The sequence below is a fragment of the Platalea leucorodia genome, assembly GCF_965183815.1.
Source record: "Platalea leucorodia genome assembly, chromosome: 2".
Taxonomy (NCBI): domain Eukaryota; kingdom Metazoa; phylum Chordata; class Aves; order Pelecaniformes; family Threskiornithidae; genus Platalea; species Platalea leucorodia.
Genome location: NC_138824.1, coordinates 91135733 through 91151136, shown reverse-complemented (window position 1 = coordinate 91151136; position 15404 = coordinate 91135733). Strand labels below are relative to the sequence as shown.

At 40.9% G+C, this 15404-nt stretch overlaps 1 protein-coding gene across 5 annotated transcripts in view; it reads left to right on the top strand.

The window, feature by feature from the left end:
• The window catches only part of DMD (dystrophin), a gene marked incomplete at both ends in the record, with an annotated part of 1307865 nt that overhangs the window by 403869 nt on the left and 888592 nt on the right, over window positions 1-15404 (top strand). For all 5 annotated transcript variants that reach the window (XM_082303865.1, XM_082303861.1, XM_082303862.1 and 2 more), the window contains one exon: window positions 13242-13360. In XM_082303865.1, coding sequence (XP_082159991.1) covers window positions 13242-13360 — 119 coding nt within the window. The remainder of the gene's footprint in view (window positions 1-13241; window positions 13361-15404) is intronic.

The window sequence follows — 15404 nt, the reverse complement described above, 5'->3', positions numbered from 1 at the left end:
TTTTGAATTTAGCTCCTCTGTTTTCCCTGTTTGATTTTCTGTTTCTCCAGTTCTCCTGTTCTTTCTTTTCCATTTCCTTGTTCTCCATAAAGTTTGGTCCAGATGTTCACTTCTTCTTCCTGTCTTCCTCTGAGTTTATTCTTCTGTATTTCATTAATTCACTTTTTCCATTGTCTTTTTTCCTCCTTCATTATTGTCCCTTTCTACAATACCTTTCAGTACCTCTCTTTCTGCCAGTAATTTTTATATTGAAATGGGCCCTTGAAGAAAAACAAGGACTCGTTACTCTAATTGTCAGAATAGCTACGATTGTTTTTATGATTACTTATATATAAAATATATTAGTGGAAAAATTAATTTTTAAAGATTTAAAACACGTTTGTCATTTCTGAAACTTAAAAGATTTTAATGATTTAATTGTCAAAAATATTCTTTACTGCAAATAGTAGCTTCTTTTGACAGTGAAGTCTTTGAGTTTAGCCTTTCCTTCAGGTGTATTTCAGAGGTAAGCCATAAGCCTTCCACATTGACCCTCAGGCTGTAATTTGTGTGCACAGTCTTCATCACCTTTAGATGTTCTCAGTAATGGAAGCAGAATTAGTCAGAAAAAAGGCTAGCCATAGTTTGAAAGTCGGGTATGATAACGAACTTGTATGGTGGACCTGGTACCTGGTGTGTGTATTTTTTGCCAATTTTAGCAGTATTCCTAGACTGTCTGCTACCAAAAAAAAACCAAAACCCAATAAAACAAACAAAAATCTCTCCAACACTGAAAGAATTATGCTAGCCAAATTTTTTCACAGTATTTAGGCTCTCTGAAAGTGAGGGGAGATTTCCTGGTAGCATATGATTAAAGTATTTTCTTTTTGACATCTTAGGAATCACTCTCTCACAATATGCAAACATTAAATTTTCTTTTCTAAACTCAGTCCTATTTCATTTCTTTTAAAAACAGTGCTTCATAATACTTTTATGGTATAATGTTAAGAATGGTATTTTGGGATAAAGTAGTAAGCTATTAAGATCAGTTACTACATGCTGTGGTTAGTCCTGCTGAGGTTAGTCCTACTGTGTATCTAAATCACACTATTATTTTTACAATTAGATTTTTCTTTTAAAAATAATTCAAGCCTGTTTTTATAACTGCATCAAAATATACACTACACTGTAGTCTCTATATTGCCTCATCTGAAATATTGGCTGAGCGCTCAAATTTTTAAGTTGTAACTTACTAGAAATAGATCTAATTAACATTCTACTTTCAGAAAACACTACATACAGTAAGTAGGAAATTTTTTAGTCACACTATTTTACTGTGATTTCAGGGAAATGAAATTAACTTTTTTGTGAACTTAACTTTTTGCAGCTCACAGCAGATAATGGCAAATAATTTTGAAGGAGATACAGATAAACTTTAAAATAAATAACAGTATACACTGTCTTATGTTTACAGTAATTTTTGTGTCTTTTATTTATCCTTCAACAGCTTTCATGTTCAGCCTCAATTTACAGCCTCTGTTACATTTTTGTTGCACTAGCTTTGTGGGCAGCTCCTTTTGAGGATGGGGAGAGGGGAAGGAGAATAGCAGCAGGAGGAAGTCGATTGAGTAGATAAAGATGGGACATAGACTTCCGTCTCTTCTTGGTTTTGATGTTGACACACTCTGGAGTTGCTACTAACAATATTTCCATGTGTCCATCTGGACTTTAAAAAGGAAACAAAAACCCACCCTCGGCCTCTCTTACATCATGTTCATGTGCTTTTCTAAGTATATCACTCAATTTGATTGCTAAATAGTATTTACCTGTTGCACCATAAAGTATCCAGGCTGAGTGATTGTGTGAAACTCTTGAGGACAGGCACTGCATTATAGTAAATATCATTATATTTATCATAGTCATAGTCGAGGTCCTCATTGTCAAGGAGTAAATGCATTGGAAACTTGTTATACCTTGCTCTTTCTTCTGTGTATATCACTTATATTTTAGGTATCTGCTGTCCAAAAACATCCTAGATAGTACTAAATCATCTTTGTTCATGGTTCAGGTGCAAAAAGCTCAAGAATGGAGGAAACAAGAGTTAAGGCAGCCTTGCTGAATTCCCACAACAATATATGTGCACAAGCACAATGACTCCAACTCCGAAATTCCTTAAACTCCTGAGACATGGAAGGCTTAAATGCTATTATTGTGGAGAGGGTACTGGCTTTACATGAATCACCAAAAACATCTACTATGGTTCCTTTTACTTTGATGGTTGATATGGTGATATTTTCATTTCTCTTATATAATGTTTTCAGTGATGAGTAGGTGGCTTTTTGGTTTTGTGGTTTTTTTTATTATTATTTTTATTTTTTTTTATTTAAAGAGGTTCAGACAGCAGTAAGGAATTTGTATCCGGATGAATATTCTCCTTGAAGGGATTAAAAGAAAGTAAGAGACTAGCATGAAGCGCTAACTATGTAGACAATACACTGTGAAAACAGTACTCTCAGTGGGAAGCTTTATCTCTCATAGTCTTTTAACCCACCATTCCCTTGCTTATGGCTGACTGTTTCGTTTTGATCAGGTATTTCTAATGCCCTTTCTCTGTCATTTTACAAAGGGGTTACTTTGAGTAGATATTCCCATTTGTATAATCACCATCTCTCTATGGACATTTAGGCTCTTTAGCAATTGCTTTTAATACTGAGTGTGAGGAGCAGTAGAGCATGGGTACTTAGCAAAGCTGCAAGGGCACATCAGTGAGCCCAGGGTGCGAATTTTCAGAATATAAAGGTAAACTTGGGATATGGGTCCTGGAACGGTATGTTCTGTATTGAACTGAATAAGAAAGGCAGCAGCTGTGGAGTGGCACCATCACCCTATGAATATATGGAAACTAAAATATTTTGCTAAGGAAGAGAGGTCAATCCTGCTACAGATGAAACTCTCTCTACTTCAGGTTCCAGATCACAGAGAGCTTTCCCCGTTTACTTCTTGTAATCTTTTTCCTCCAGATGGGTATCAGAGAGCGCTTTGCCTCTTTCCTGTAACTTCATTGAGGCTTTTTTTTTTTTTCCTCCCCCCGTCCCTTTAATCAGGATTTTGAAGTGGGAACAAGTGGTATTCATTAGCTTCCTCCTTGCTTCTTTAAAATGCCTGAACTTAGGCCAGGTGACTGCCTTAGAAATGAGTACTTCACTGCAGCTGTTTCTGCTTCAGGGTAGCGGAGTGGGAAGGGGAGAAGGAAAATTGCATTAAAAAGAGGTCCTGGATAGAAGAAGGAAAAGTTTGTCTTCAGAAAGTTAAAGTAGAAATAAAAGCAATGGTATGAAGAGGTAAGAAAATACTTTTATTGTAACAAGTCGCTAGGTTACCTGCTGGTTACTGGCTCCTGGTTTGTTTTAATTGTGAGAGTACTGAAGACATATATAAGATTTTCTTGTATAAATAAAGCTAGAACAACAACAAACCCACAACTTTTCTCTTGAAAAGGAGATGGTAACTTTTATGATCTGAATGTGTGTCCTTTCTACATGCACTGGTGGCAAGTTTTTGTGAATTAGTTCTGTAAGTTGCTCTTTTGCTAAGTTATTTTATCATGGCCAAATTCTAATGGCATTATAACCTTAGTAAGATGTTAATACAGCTTACGAAAATGGCCTATTAAAACATGCATGGTGTTTCTTTGTGATGTTTGTAATGTGTAAATTCATAATTTACACAATCTTTGTGTAATTCTTTTTTACCAAAAGTTACATAAGTTATAAAAGTTGCTGTTTTAAAGGCTCGTGATGCTTTAGAAATGAGTCACTTCAGAAATTTGGAAGAAATGAGAACAATACATCCTGTGTTGTTAAAGTATCTTCAAAATATTTCACTTCCTTCCTTCAGAATTCTTCCTCTGGAGTGTAAGCTTTGTTTCTCTTACTTTTCTTGAATCTACACTTCTGCAAAATTCATTACGTCTTCAGGTTTCACTGCCATATGTATTTTAGATGAATTAACTTCAGGTTCATATGGAAAAAACACTTACTTGAATGAATATGCATGTTTTTTTAGTAAGTAAAGAAACCAACCCCCAGAAATTCTGTTTATATCTTCTTCGCTGCTTATAAACTCCTTTGGGATTATTCTATCTACCTATTATGTCATAATATCTATATCTGAACTCATGAAAATTAGCTTTCCATTTTTGACAAAGACTTATCAGGTGCCTTCTGAGAAAAAATAAGAGTAAACTTTGAAGATGAGTCTTGAAACTGTATTGCTGATAGGGGCTGCAGCTAGGAACAGAGCACTGTGGTGGGCTAAAGGTACTGGACATAGTCGTCTGCCACCTCTGAGTTTTGTTTTGTTGCTTCCTTTAAATCGGATGGTAACCTGTTGCTTTTTGTTGTGACTGTGGTTTGTCTTATCCATGATATATCTGATGATTTGTTTGATTTTAGTATACTCCAGATTCAGTTTTCTTGCCCTGGCTGATCTATTTCTACTATAAATTATGTAATTGGTTGGGGAAAAAAAAAAAAAAAAGTACCTTTTATATTGATGACCAACTATTTTCCTTGCAAATAGATTTTGAAAAACTTCAGGTTTGTTTTCCCCTTTCTTTTTTTTATTCTTTTTTTTTTTTTCTTTCTGCTAGTTATAGGAAGGAACTGCAGGTACAAAAATTACCTTGTGTTCAACATAAATTTTGATTTTGCAATATAAAGCATCTCCATTGAAGTCTTTAATCCTTTCAGTTTTGGTTCTCCATGATCTTGTCATAAACTAATACAAGATCAGTGCTGTTGTAGTTGATCAGTGAGTGCCTAGATGAAGTTCAGCATGTTCTAGTTAATTCTAACTTCTTTGAATGTGTATATTCTTGTATGTGTTCAGGGAGAGGAGTGAAGACTGCTGGTTATGTCTCCTTGGCTTTACTCCCTGTCAGACATGAACCAAGCTGCAGACATGAGAACAAATTTCCTCTCCCTTTGTACAATCTGAACAAAGCAAAAAAAGGTGGAGAATCAGTATTCCATTTTATTTCTTTTCTCTACTATTTCATACCTGCTCACCCATATATTTAAAACTCCTTAGAAACGTAATAATAGTTATTTGACATTCTGTTTCAGTGTTGTTTCAGGAATTTTTAAAAGCTATTTACCATATACCACAACTCTTAATCTTCTAGGCTGTAATATCTCCTACAGTCGTAGTTGCTGCAATTGGCAGTATTGCCAGGTAAATATACCCAGCGAAACATCTAGACACATCGTACTGAGAAGCTGACTTTTCAAGCTGACATTATGGCACTCTTATTCTAGTGATGGTGCTACTGAAATGTGTGCACTCAAGTATTCTTTCAACAAAGGGGAAATCTGGAAAGTTAAAGTGCTGTTGGAATAGGGAGAGCTTTTTAATATTTTTTTTTTTAATTAAGTTGATGCTTGTCAGAGCTGAGTTGCAGTAGGTGGCTATATACTTTTAAGTTGGCTTGGAATACGTGTGTCTTCTTTATGTGCAATACTAAGAAAATTAATAAGAAACCTGTCAGTGATTTAATGAAGCTTGCTACTTGTCTTTTATAGCTGTGTGTCAGAGGGTCCAAATTTTTGCTATCTCTGGTAAGCATAAAAAGAGGGATGCTGTGTATACTCTCTGCAGGCGCATGCATATGCAGTAGAGCTAGCAAGCATGCAAATTCAACCATGGTGTTCTACAACACGATGTTATCTGAAACCTTGTTATTGAAACTCTTGCGTTTGAGTGCTTGGGTGTTTTTTTTGTTTTGTTTTTTGTTTTTTGTTTTTTTTTTAAAAATCCTTCTCTCTGTGTCTTATATTGCGAATCCTACCTCTACAGATGTGATGATAATAGTCTTGGCCTATCTGGACATGTTAACTCAAAAATAACCTCCTGGATTATGTAATTGAGAAATTGGATGAAATTAAATGTCTAAGATGTTATTAATGATGACAAAGGTTTTTCAAGGGAAATAAGACAATATTGCATCATTCCTCAATGAAGAAGTCTAAGTGTTATTGTTCTTGCTCAGTGGAGTCCTGACTGGTTAGAAGAGAGCATGTTCCTGTATATAGAATCTTATATCACCAAATGAGTCATGACTGTGTGAAGCTAATGTGTTGTTCTGAGCAGCACAAGTGTGATTAGAACTTCAAACCAAATCCCTGCACAAACATTTGATGGGGGGAGGTAATCCCTCAGATATAATTATTTTCTTTCCATGTCCTAAAAGCTTTTGTCACTGAATAATCTTTTTACACCCTACTATCTGTAGTATCTTTGCAACACATCCTTGCAGAGCTTTTTAAGAAAGTCATAATAGATAGCTTTATGGTTACTACAGCATTCGCTTTGCTAAATTTGATGTATGAGCTTATACATCCTATGCCATATGCCACCCAACAAGTATTAAATTTGGAGAGGAGAAAGAACTGAAGAATATCAGTATGTCTGTAGAGTAAGGTGTAGGAGTGTAGTGGGTTGACCCCAGCCAGCAGCTGAGCACCTGCACAGCCACTCGCTTGCTTCTTCCCCGGAACAGGGAAGAGAATAGGAAAAACAACAGCAAGAAAAATTAATGAGTTGAAATAAAGACTGTTTAATAAATGAAGGAAAGAAGAAAAGAAAAACAAGTGATGCAAAGACAGTAACTCAGCATCTGCCACAAGCAGACTGATGCTCAGCCAGTCTCCAAACAGCAGCCACCTTGGAAGACAAAACCCCCCACGCCCCTCTTTCTTTACCCTAGTATTTATTACTGAGCAAGTTAAATAGTATGGAGTATCCCTTTGGCCAGTTTGGGTCACCTGTCCTGGCTGTGTCCCCTGCCAGCGTCTTGCCCACCCCCAGGCAAATTTAATAAGGTCTCCCCTCAGCCTCCTCTTCTCCAAACTAAACAAGCCCAGTTCCCTCGGCCAATCCTCATAAGACTTGTGCTCTAGACCCTTCACCAGCTTTGCTGCCCTTCTCTGGACATGCTCCAGCACCTCAATGTCCTTCTTGTAGTGAGGGGCTCAAAACTGAACACAGTACTCGAGGTGCGGCCTCACCAGTGCTGAGTACAGGGGGATGATCGCTTCCCTAGTCCTGCTGGCCACGCTATTTCTGATACAAGCCAGGATGCTATTGGCCACCTGGGCACACTGCTGGCTCAAATTCAGCTGGCTGTTGACCAACACCCCCAGGTATTTTTCCACCAGGCAGCTCTCCAGCCACTATTCCCCGAGCCTGTAACGTTGCGCAGGGTTGTTGTGACCCAAGTGCAGGACCCGGCACTAAGCCTTGTTGAACCTCATACAGTTGGCCTTGGCCCATTGATCCAGACTGCCCAGATCCCTCTGTAGGGCCTTCCTACCCTCCAGCAGATCAACACTTCCACCCAACTTAGTGTCATCTGTGAACTTACTGAGGGTGCACTCCATCCCCTTGTCCAGATCATTGATAACAATATTAAACAGGACTGGCCCCAACACTGAGCCCTGGGGAACACCACTTGTGACTGGCCACCAACTGGATTTAACTCCATTCACCACAACTCCATTTACATGGGCCTGGCCATCCAGCCAGTTTTTTTACCCAGCGAAGGGTATGCCCATCCAAGCCGTGAGCAGCCAGCTTCTCCAGGAGAACGCTGTGGGAAATGGTGTCAAAGGCTTTACTAAAGTCTAGGTAGACAATATCCACAGTCTTTCCCTCATCCACTAAGTGGGTGACCTTGTCATAGAAGGAGATCAGGTTAGTCAAACAGGACCTGCCTTTTGTGAAGCCATGCTGACTGGGCCTGCTCCCCTGGTTGTCCCGTATGTGCCGTGTGATGGCACTCAAGAGCATAGAATCATAGAATGTACTGAGTTGGAAGGGACCCATAAGGATCATCGAGTCCAGCTCCTGGCCCTGCATACGACAACCCCAAAATTCACACCATATGTCTGAGGGCATTGTCTAAAGGCTTCTTGAATGTTGTCAGGCTTGGCGCTGTGAGTACCTCCCAGGGGAGCTTGTTCCAGTGCTCCACCACCCTCTGGGTGAAGAACCTTTTCCTAATGTCCAACCTAAACCTCCCCTGGCATATCTTCCTGCTGTTCCTCGGATTCTATCATTGGTCACCAGGGTGAAGAGATCAGCGCCTGCCCCTCCTCTTCCCCTTGTGAGGAAGCTGTAGACTGCGATGAGGTCTCCCCTCAGTCTCCTTTTCTCCAGGCTGAACAGACCAAGTGACTTCAGCTTCTCCTCATACAGCTTCCCCTCTAAACCCTTCACCATCTTCATGGCTCTCCTCTGGACATTCTCTAGTAGCTTTGTATCCTTTTTGTACTGTGGTGCCCAAAACTGCACACAGTACTCAAGATGAGGCTGCACCAGTGCAGAGTAGAGCGGGACAATCACTTCCCTTGACTGGCTGGCAATACAGTGCTTGATGCACCCCAGGACATGGTTGGTCCTCTTGGCTGCCAGGGCATGCTGTTGGCTCATGTTCAAATTGCCGTCGACCAGAACTCCCAGATCCCCTCTCTGTGGGGCTGCTCTCCAGCCTCTTGTTCCCCAGTCTGTGTGCACATCCAGGGTTGTCATGTCCCAGGTGCAAAATCCGGCATTTGCCCTTGTTAAACTTGATACGATTGGTGATTGCCCAGCTCTCTAATTTGTCCGAATCTCTCTGCAGGGCCTCTCTGCCCTCGAGAGTGATCTGCTCCATAACCTTCCCTGGCACCAAGGTCAGACTGACAGGCCTGTAGTTCCCCAGATCCTCCTTCCAGCCCTTCTTGTAGATGGGCATCACATTTGCTAACCTCCAGTCAGCTGGGATGTCCCTGGTTAGCCAGGACTGCTGATAAATGATTGAAAGTGGCTTGGTGAGCACTTCCACCAGCTCCCTCAGTACCCTTGGGCGGATCCCATCCGGCCCCATAGACTTGTGTGTGTCTGCGTGGTGTAGCAGGTCGCTAATAATTTTCCCTTGGATTATGGGGGCTTCATTGTACTCCCTATCCCTGTCTTCCAGCACAGGGGGCTGGGTACTCCAAGAACAACTGTTCTGACTATTAAAGACTGAGGCAAAGAAGGCATTAAGTACCTCAGCCTTCTCCTCATCCTTTGTCACTATGTTTCTGTCTGCATCCAATAAAGGATGGACATTCTCCTTAGCCCTCCTTTTGTTGCTAATGTATTTATAGAAACATGTTTTATTGTCTTTTATGGCAGTAGCCAGATTAAGTTCTAGTTGGGCTTTGGCCCTTGTAATATGCTCCCTGCATAACCTCACGACGTCTTTGTAGTCCCCCTGAGTGGCCTGCCCCTTCTTCCAAAGGTCATAAACTCTCCTTTTTTTCCTGAGTTCCAGCCAAAGCTCTCTGTTCAGCCAGGCCGGTCTTCTTCCCCACTGGCTCATCTTTTGGCATGTGGGGACAGCCTCCTCCTGCACATTTTAAGATTTCCTTCTTGAAGAATGTCCAGCCTTCCTGGACTCCTTTGCCTGTCAGGACTGCCTCCTAAGGGACTCTGTCAGCCAGGCTCCTGAACAGGCCAAAGTCTGCCCTCAGAAAGTCTAAGGTAGCAGTTCTGCTGACTCCCCTCCTCACTTCTCCAAGAATCAAAAACTCTACCATTTTGTGATCGCTGCACCCAACTGTCACATCACCCACCAGGCCTTCTCTGTTCACAAACAGCAGGTTCAGCGTGGTGCCTTCCCTGGTTGGCTCGCTTACCAGCTGCGTCGGGAAGTTATCTCCCACACACTCCAGGAACCTCCTGGACTGTTTCCTCTCTGCTGTATTGTATTTCCAGCAGACATCTGGTAAGTTGAAATCCCCCATGAGAACAAGGGCTAGTGATTGTGAGACTTCTCCCAGCTGCTTATAGAATATTTTGTCTGCCTCTTCATCCTGGCTGGGTGGTCTGTAACAGACTCCCACCATGAGATCTGCCTTGTTGGCCTTCCCCCTGATTCTTACCCATAAACACTCAACCCTGTTGTCACCATCGTTAAGCTCTAGACAATCAAATCACCCCTTAACATACATGGCTACCCCATGGCCTCTCCTTCCTTGCCTGTCCCTTCTGAAGAGTTTCTAGCCATCCATTGCAGCACTCTAGTTGTGCCAGTCATCTCACCATGTTTCTGTGATGGCAACTGTATCATAGTTTTCCTGCTGCACAATGGCTTCCAGCTCCTCCCGTTTGTTGCCCATGCTGCATGCATTGGTGTAGATGCACTTCAGTTGTTCTATTGATCCCACCACCTTTTTGGGGGAAGAAGCCCTACTTCCTATGTGACCATTCTCAGGCACCTCCGTGGTTTCTAACACATCCATAGCCCTTGCATCTTTGCTGCTGCATGGACCTCCATTTTGTATCTCCATGAGACGGCAGGTCGAAGGACCTCGCTAGCACACTGTCCCTCAAACATTGGTGTGCCCCTGCCAGGCTTATCTCTAGTGAGCCTGATTTTATCCCTCTCTCCCTTCAAATCTAGTTTAAAGCTCTTTCAGTGAGCCCTGCTAACTCCTGTGTTAGGATCCTTTTTCCCCTTTGAGACAAGTGTACCTTGTCTGTCACCAGCAGGCCTGGTGTTGTGTAAATCAACCCATGATCAAAAAACCTAAAATCTTGCCAGTGACACCGGGCTTGGAGCCAGGTATTGATCTGCTGGCTCTTCCTGTTTCTTTCTTCATCATTCCCTGAAACTGGAACTTGTGCTCCTGATCCCTTAACCAGTTGTCCCAAGGCCCTGAAGTCTCTCTTGATTGCCCTAGGACTTCTTGTTGCAACTTGATTGCTGACTACCTGAAAAATCAATAATGGATAGTAATCTGAGGGCCATACCAGGGTAGGAAGCTTTCACATCTTTAACCCGGGCCCTGGGGAGGCAGCAGCCTTCTTAGTGAGTCTGGTCTGCATATTGGGCCTCCTGTTTCTGTCAGAAGAGGGTCTCCTATAACAGTGATCTGTCTCTTTTTTCTTTATGGAAGCAGTTTTGATGCAGGGCGTATGCTGACTCAACCTTGGCAACGCCTCCAAGCTAGATTAACCATCATCTTTGTCATTGTTTGGTTCCACTTGCAGAGCCTCATGCCCGTTATGCAAGGGCACCTGGGAAGATGGGGCAGTCACGGAAGAGACGCGCCTGCTGTGTCGGGCAGGAGCTTGTTGCCATTGCCCCCTATGCCTTAACGCACTGTGTTCAGCCAGGCAGAGAGAGGATAGGGAATCCCCAGTATCATGGGTCCTGTCTGCCTGTTGGGCCTGTTTCAGGGAAGGCAGGATGCGATTCCAGTAGTGTCTCCCCTGATACTCCTCAACCTACTCACTTCCCAGAGCTCTGTCACTAAGTGAAGGACTTCCTCTACCTGGGCGCACCTCCCACAGGTGTGCTCACTGCTGCCATATGGTACTGGCATAAGAGTAGGGCACACCCTGCTGCCTCACACCTGGGTGTCAGCATGTTCCCGCCGGAGCTATGTCTGGGAAGCTGCAGCAGTTGTGGTGGGTGCAGAGCTTAGAGAGGCCATGGCTTCCTGTGAGGTGCATACTACTTTTCCCTGGTTGAGATGGCAGATCTTCAGCGCCCTTCCTGCACACCCTGCCACACGATCTGCTGCATCACGCCCTTGCTGATGCGCCACGTCCCGTTTGCCTGTGCTGTTGGTGGCGCTCCTGATCGCTAGCACTCCCTAAGGGCTTCTTTTGTAGGTGTTGGGGGCTTGGCCACCATTGCTCCTGGCCCTGCCCAGGTCTCGTCAGCTGCTGTTCCGTTCCGTGAGCTGCAGGCTCCTGGCGGTGCTCTCGGCTGCCCCTGGGGTTCCCCTGGTTAGGAAAACTGCCCCATGCACTGCACTAAAGCACTCCACTGCGGATCCTGCTGGCACTGGAGCTGCTTGCCTCGGCGACTTTTTCTGCTTGTGGGAAGGAGAAACCTTCTGTATAGAGAAGCAAAACACCTTAGAATAACTTAATTGTTACTATGTAAATCGCTCCCCTCTCAGAAAAATATTGGACAGCAAAGGTGCATAACTGGGAGATTGCTACTACATAAATGGCATTTTTCCTTTGCTCTCTTGACTTTATTACAGCATGATGTAGCGAACATTTTTGCCATCTATTATAACTATGGGAGACTGTTTAAAATGAACTTTTAAAATTAATAAAAATGTAAGTAAATCTGTCATAACTAGTTGCAACATTTTAATTTGTGTAAATAACATACTTGATTTATCTGTAGGTAAAATTATACGTTTAAATGTTTTCTGATTTAGAACACTGTGTCAAAGTCACAAACAGTGTAGTTGTTTTTCTTCATATTATATGCACATTAATTACAGAATACCTGATTAAACTTTTATTCCAGAGTGCCTGATAACAAATTCTGATCTCCTAATGGATAACTCTTAGATGAAATGCCAAAGATCACAGTGTATCAACATTATTTATATTGCAAATAGTGCAACTGATAATACAAGGGCTCAGATTGTGTATCTGAGCTATAATTCAGTTTTGGTCATTCTGTCTTTTCCTGCAAGGGCATTTAAATTGTGCTCTAGTTCTTTTGGTCCTATCAGCTAAAACCTACGATTGGACTACAGTTTTATACTCATCTGAAAAGTGTGTATTTTTCTAAAGGTTTTTGTAAGAAAAGTGGCATGTGCAGCTATGCTGCATACGTTCCCAGGTCATGAATTTTTGAACCTGTTGACTGATTTCAATCGGATATAACAGCAAGCTGGTAATCTCAGAAGCAATTACATTCTTATAAATAGTAAGTGAACTGAAGTGAAAAAGTGGTGGCTGGAGAGAGGATGAAGGCTGCAAAATTACCTCAGCAGTTATTTGTCCTTCTTGGCCTGCCATGAGCCAGTCCCAGTGTGCATGGTCACAGCACATGATCCTTGTCACCCAGGCACTCTTCGGGACTGGAAGAGAGGAGCAAGCCCACTGTGGGCATTTTGGGCAGTGACAGGAGCAGAGCGCTATGGGTGAAAACAGGAGGTTTAGGGGAGTGAAGTTTTGGGCTGTTGAGACTTAGGCGAGAATAAGAAATGTGCTTAATGTGATGGTGATGAACATGGATGAGTTTAGGATACAAACCCATTAGAAACCAAGCTTCATTAGTTCCAGTGCTGATTGAACAAGTTCTTTCATTAAGAAAATAAAAAAATAGTAGCTGATGCCAATGGATAGCCATAGAAATATGTAATTAAATGTAATGCTAAAAAAGAAGAAACTTACTGTTCCTCTTATTTTTGCTCTAGGCCAGACCTATTTGATTGGAACGCTGTTGCTTCTCAGCAGTCACCTGTACAACGATTAGACCATGCATTCAACATAGCCAGGCAACATCTGGGCATAGAGAAACTCCTTGATCCTGAAGGTTAGTAGAAGTTATGTTCTTTTCTCTAAGTGGAAAATCAATTTTTTCATGCATTTGGTTGTAAATTAACTTGACTTTTTTTGCACAAAAATTTAACTTTTTGCAAGATGAATCATAAACTGAAGAAAAATCCTTTGTTTATTTATGTTTTAATGTTACCTTTGTGCTCTGTTGAAATTGCATAACTGCCTGTATGTACATGCTCTAAAGCAATTTTTTTTTCCAGCTTTGGGGACAGAGTTTTAATGTGCATACACTGAATTAAAGGTATCTCAATAAGCAGCTGACTTCTGTTTCAAAGATTTAGAGCATCTGCAGCTTTTATATCTTCTGGAAATATCATAGGTTCAAATTATCTTTTAATATATATCCAAAATGCATATTCAATCTCTAGATACTCATATCTTTAAAATATGACTTATACATCTTATATATTGTCTTATATGTATATTGACATTTTATCAGGATGACATGACTGATATCACTGTCATTTAGTCTTAGATGCAACAGACTTGCCTATTTTACCTTAAGTCTATCTTTTGTACTTCCTTATGCAGTCATGTTTGAAAGGTTCCTTGTTTTTCACATGATCTGTTTAGTTTTGTCCGTTTCTGTATATTCTCTGCCCTAATTTCTGCATTGCTGAGAGCCTAAGTAATTTTCCCTCAGAGAACACTTCTAAAACATTCTTTACTACAAGGTGATGTTGAACAGCTGTTGTATTTCCTTTTAATGTATGCCTTTGTGTGTGTATATATATATATATATATATATATATATATAAAAAACCTGTCTTTTTCCACACCATGACCTATATGCTATGTTTTAATGCAATGTCCTACAATTTGCCTATTAAGCCACTAATAAATGCAGTTTCCTATATGTGTTTGCTGTTCTGAGTGGCTCACCTTGTGGTGAGTTTCTGATGCAAAGAATCAGAATTTAACAAAATGAAAAAATTAGTCTGAAACTTAGCATTGGGTCTCTTAATGATTAAATATAGTAGGGCATATCTCAAGATTGAACTAATAACCTTGTATCCCTTATATTTACTTAGGAGAAATATATGAAAAAGTTGTCTACTTTATGTTGTAGTTGAACATCATAAAGCCCTTTGCTCTGTAACCTTACTGCTTTGTATAGTGAAAAACTGTTAGAGGAGATGGTTTAATTCAAGATGGTGATATTTTGCCCTGTGTCGAATTAAAAGAGCAGCATCTCAAGCGGTGCTCGTAATTAGAGCAGCAAGTAAGAGTTGAGAGTCAAAGATGACAGGGACTTGCCATCTCAGGTGAAATCTTTGTGAGTGCCTTCTGAGTGTCTTCTGAGTGTCTGTCTTGTGTGTAGTCAAATAGTTCCCCTTGTACCAGCAATGTATGGGGAGTCTGTAGTGGTACTTCTGGAAGAAATGCATGGTAAAACCAGTACAACATTGCTTGCTAGTACATTGTCTTTCATCTCTAGAACTGAATTTTTGTGAACGACTGGAGGAGGAACAGGCTTGCTACATGCTAAAACATGAGATGCTATGTAAGCTATGAATAAGATTGGAATTGAAAACTGGGTTGCACAACTGAATAGACATAGTCGCAGTCATTACTATAATTAGTTGAACTTTCTTCTTGAAATAGATTAGAGAATAAGTTTTTCTGTATGCAAAAAGTCACTTTTGATTAGACTTTCTGCTTTTGGTGAAGATACTTGCAGTTGTTTAGCCAACAACTGAAAAACTGTCAAACATTGGTGGTTTTCCAAATGTGTGGTGTAATTATTTGCTATTCAGTGTTGTAAATCATGGTGCTTGCCACCTTCTTTTTTTTTTTTCTCTACAAATAAAAAACTGCAAACTTTTCCAAAGGAAAAGTAAATTCTGTACCTATTTGAAAACACAGGAATTTGTGAAATTATAACAATTTGGTTCATGATAATAAATCTGTTCCTAGACTGAAAAGCAGCATTACTGGGGAGTGAGGAATCTTGTTTGAAGGTTCCAGAATGCTACTTCTGTAACTTTACTTTGTGTATTTATCACCTCTCCTAATTA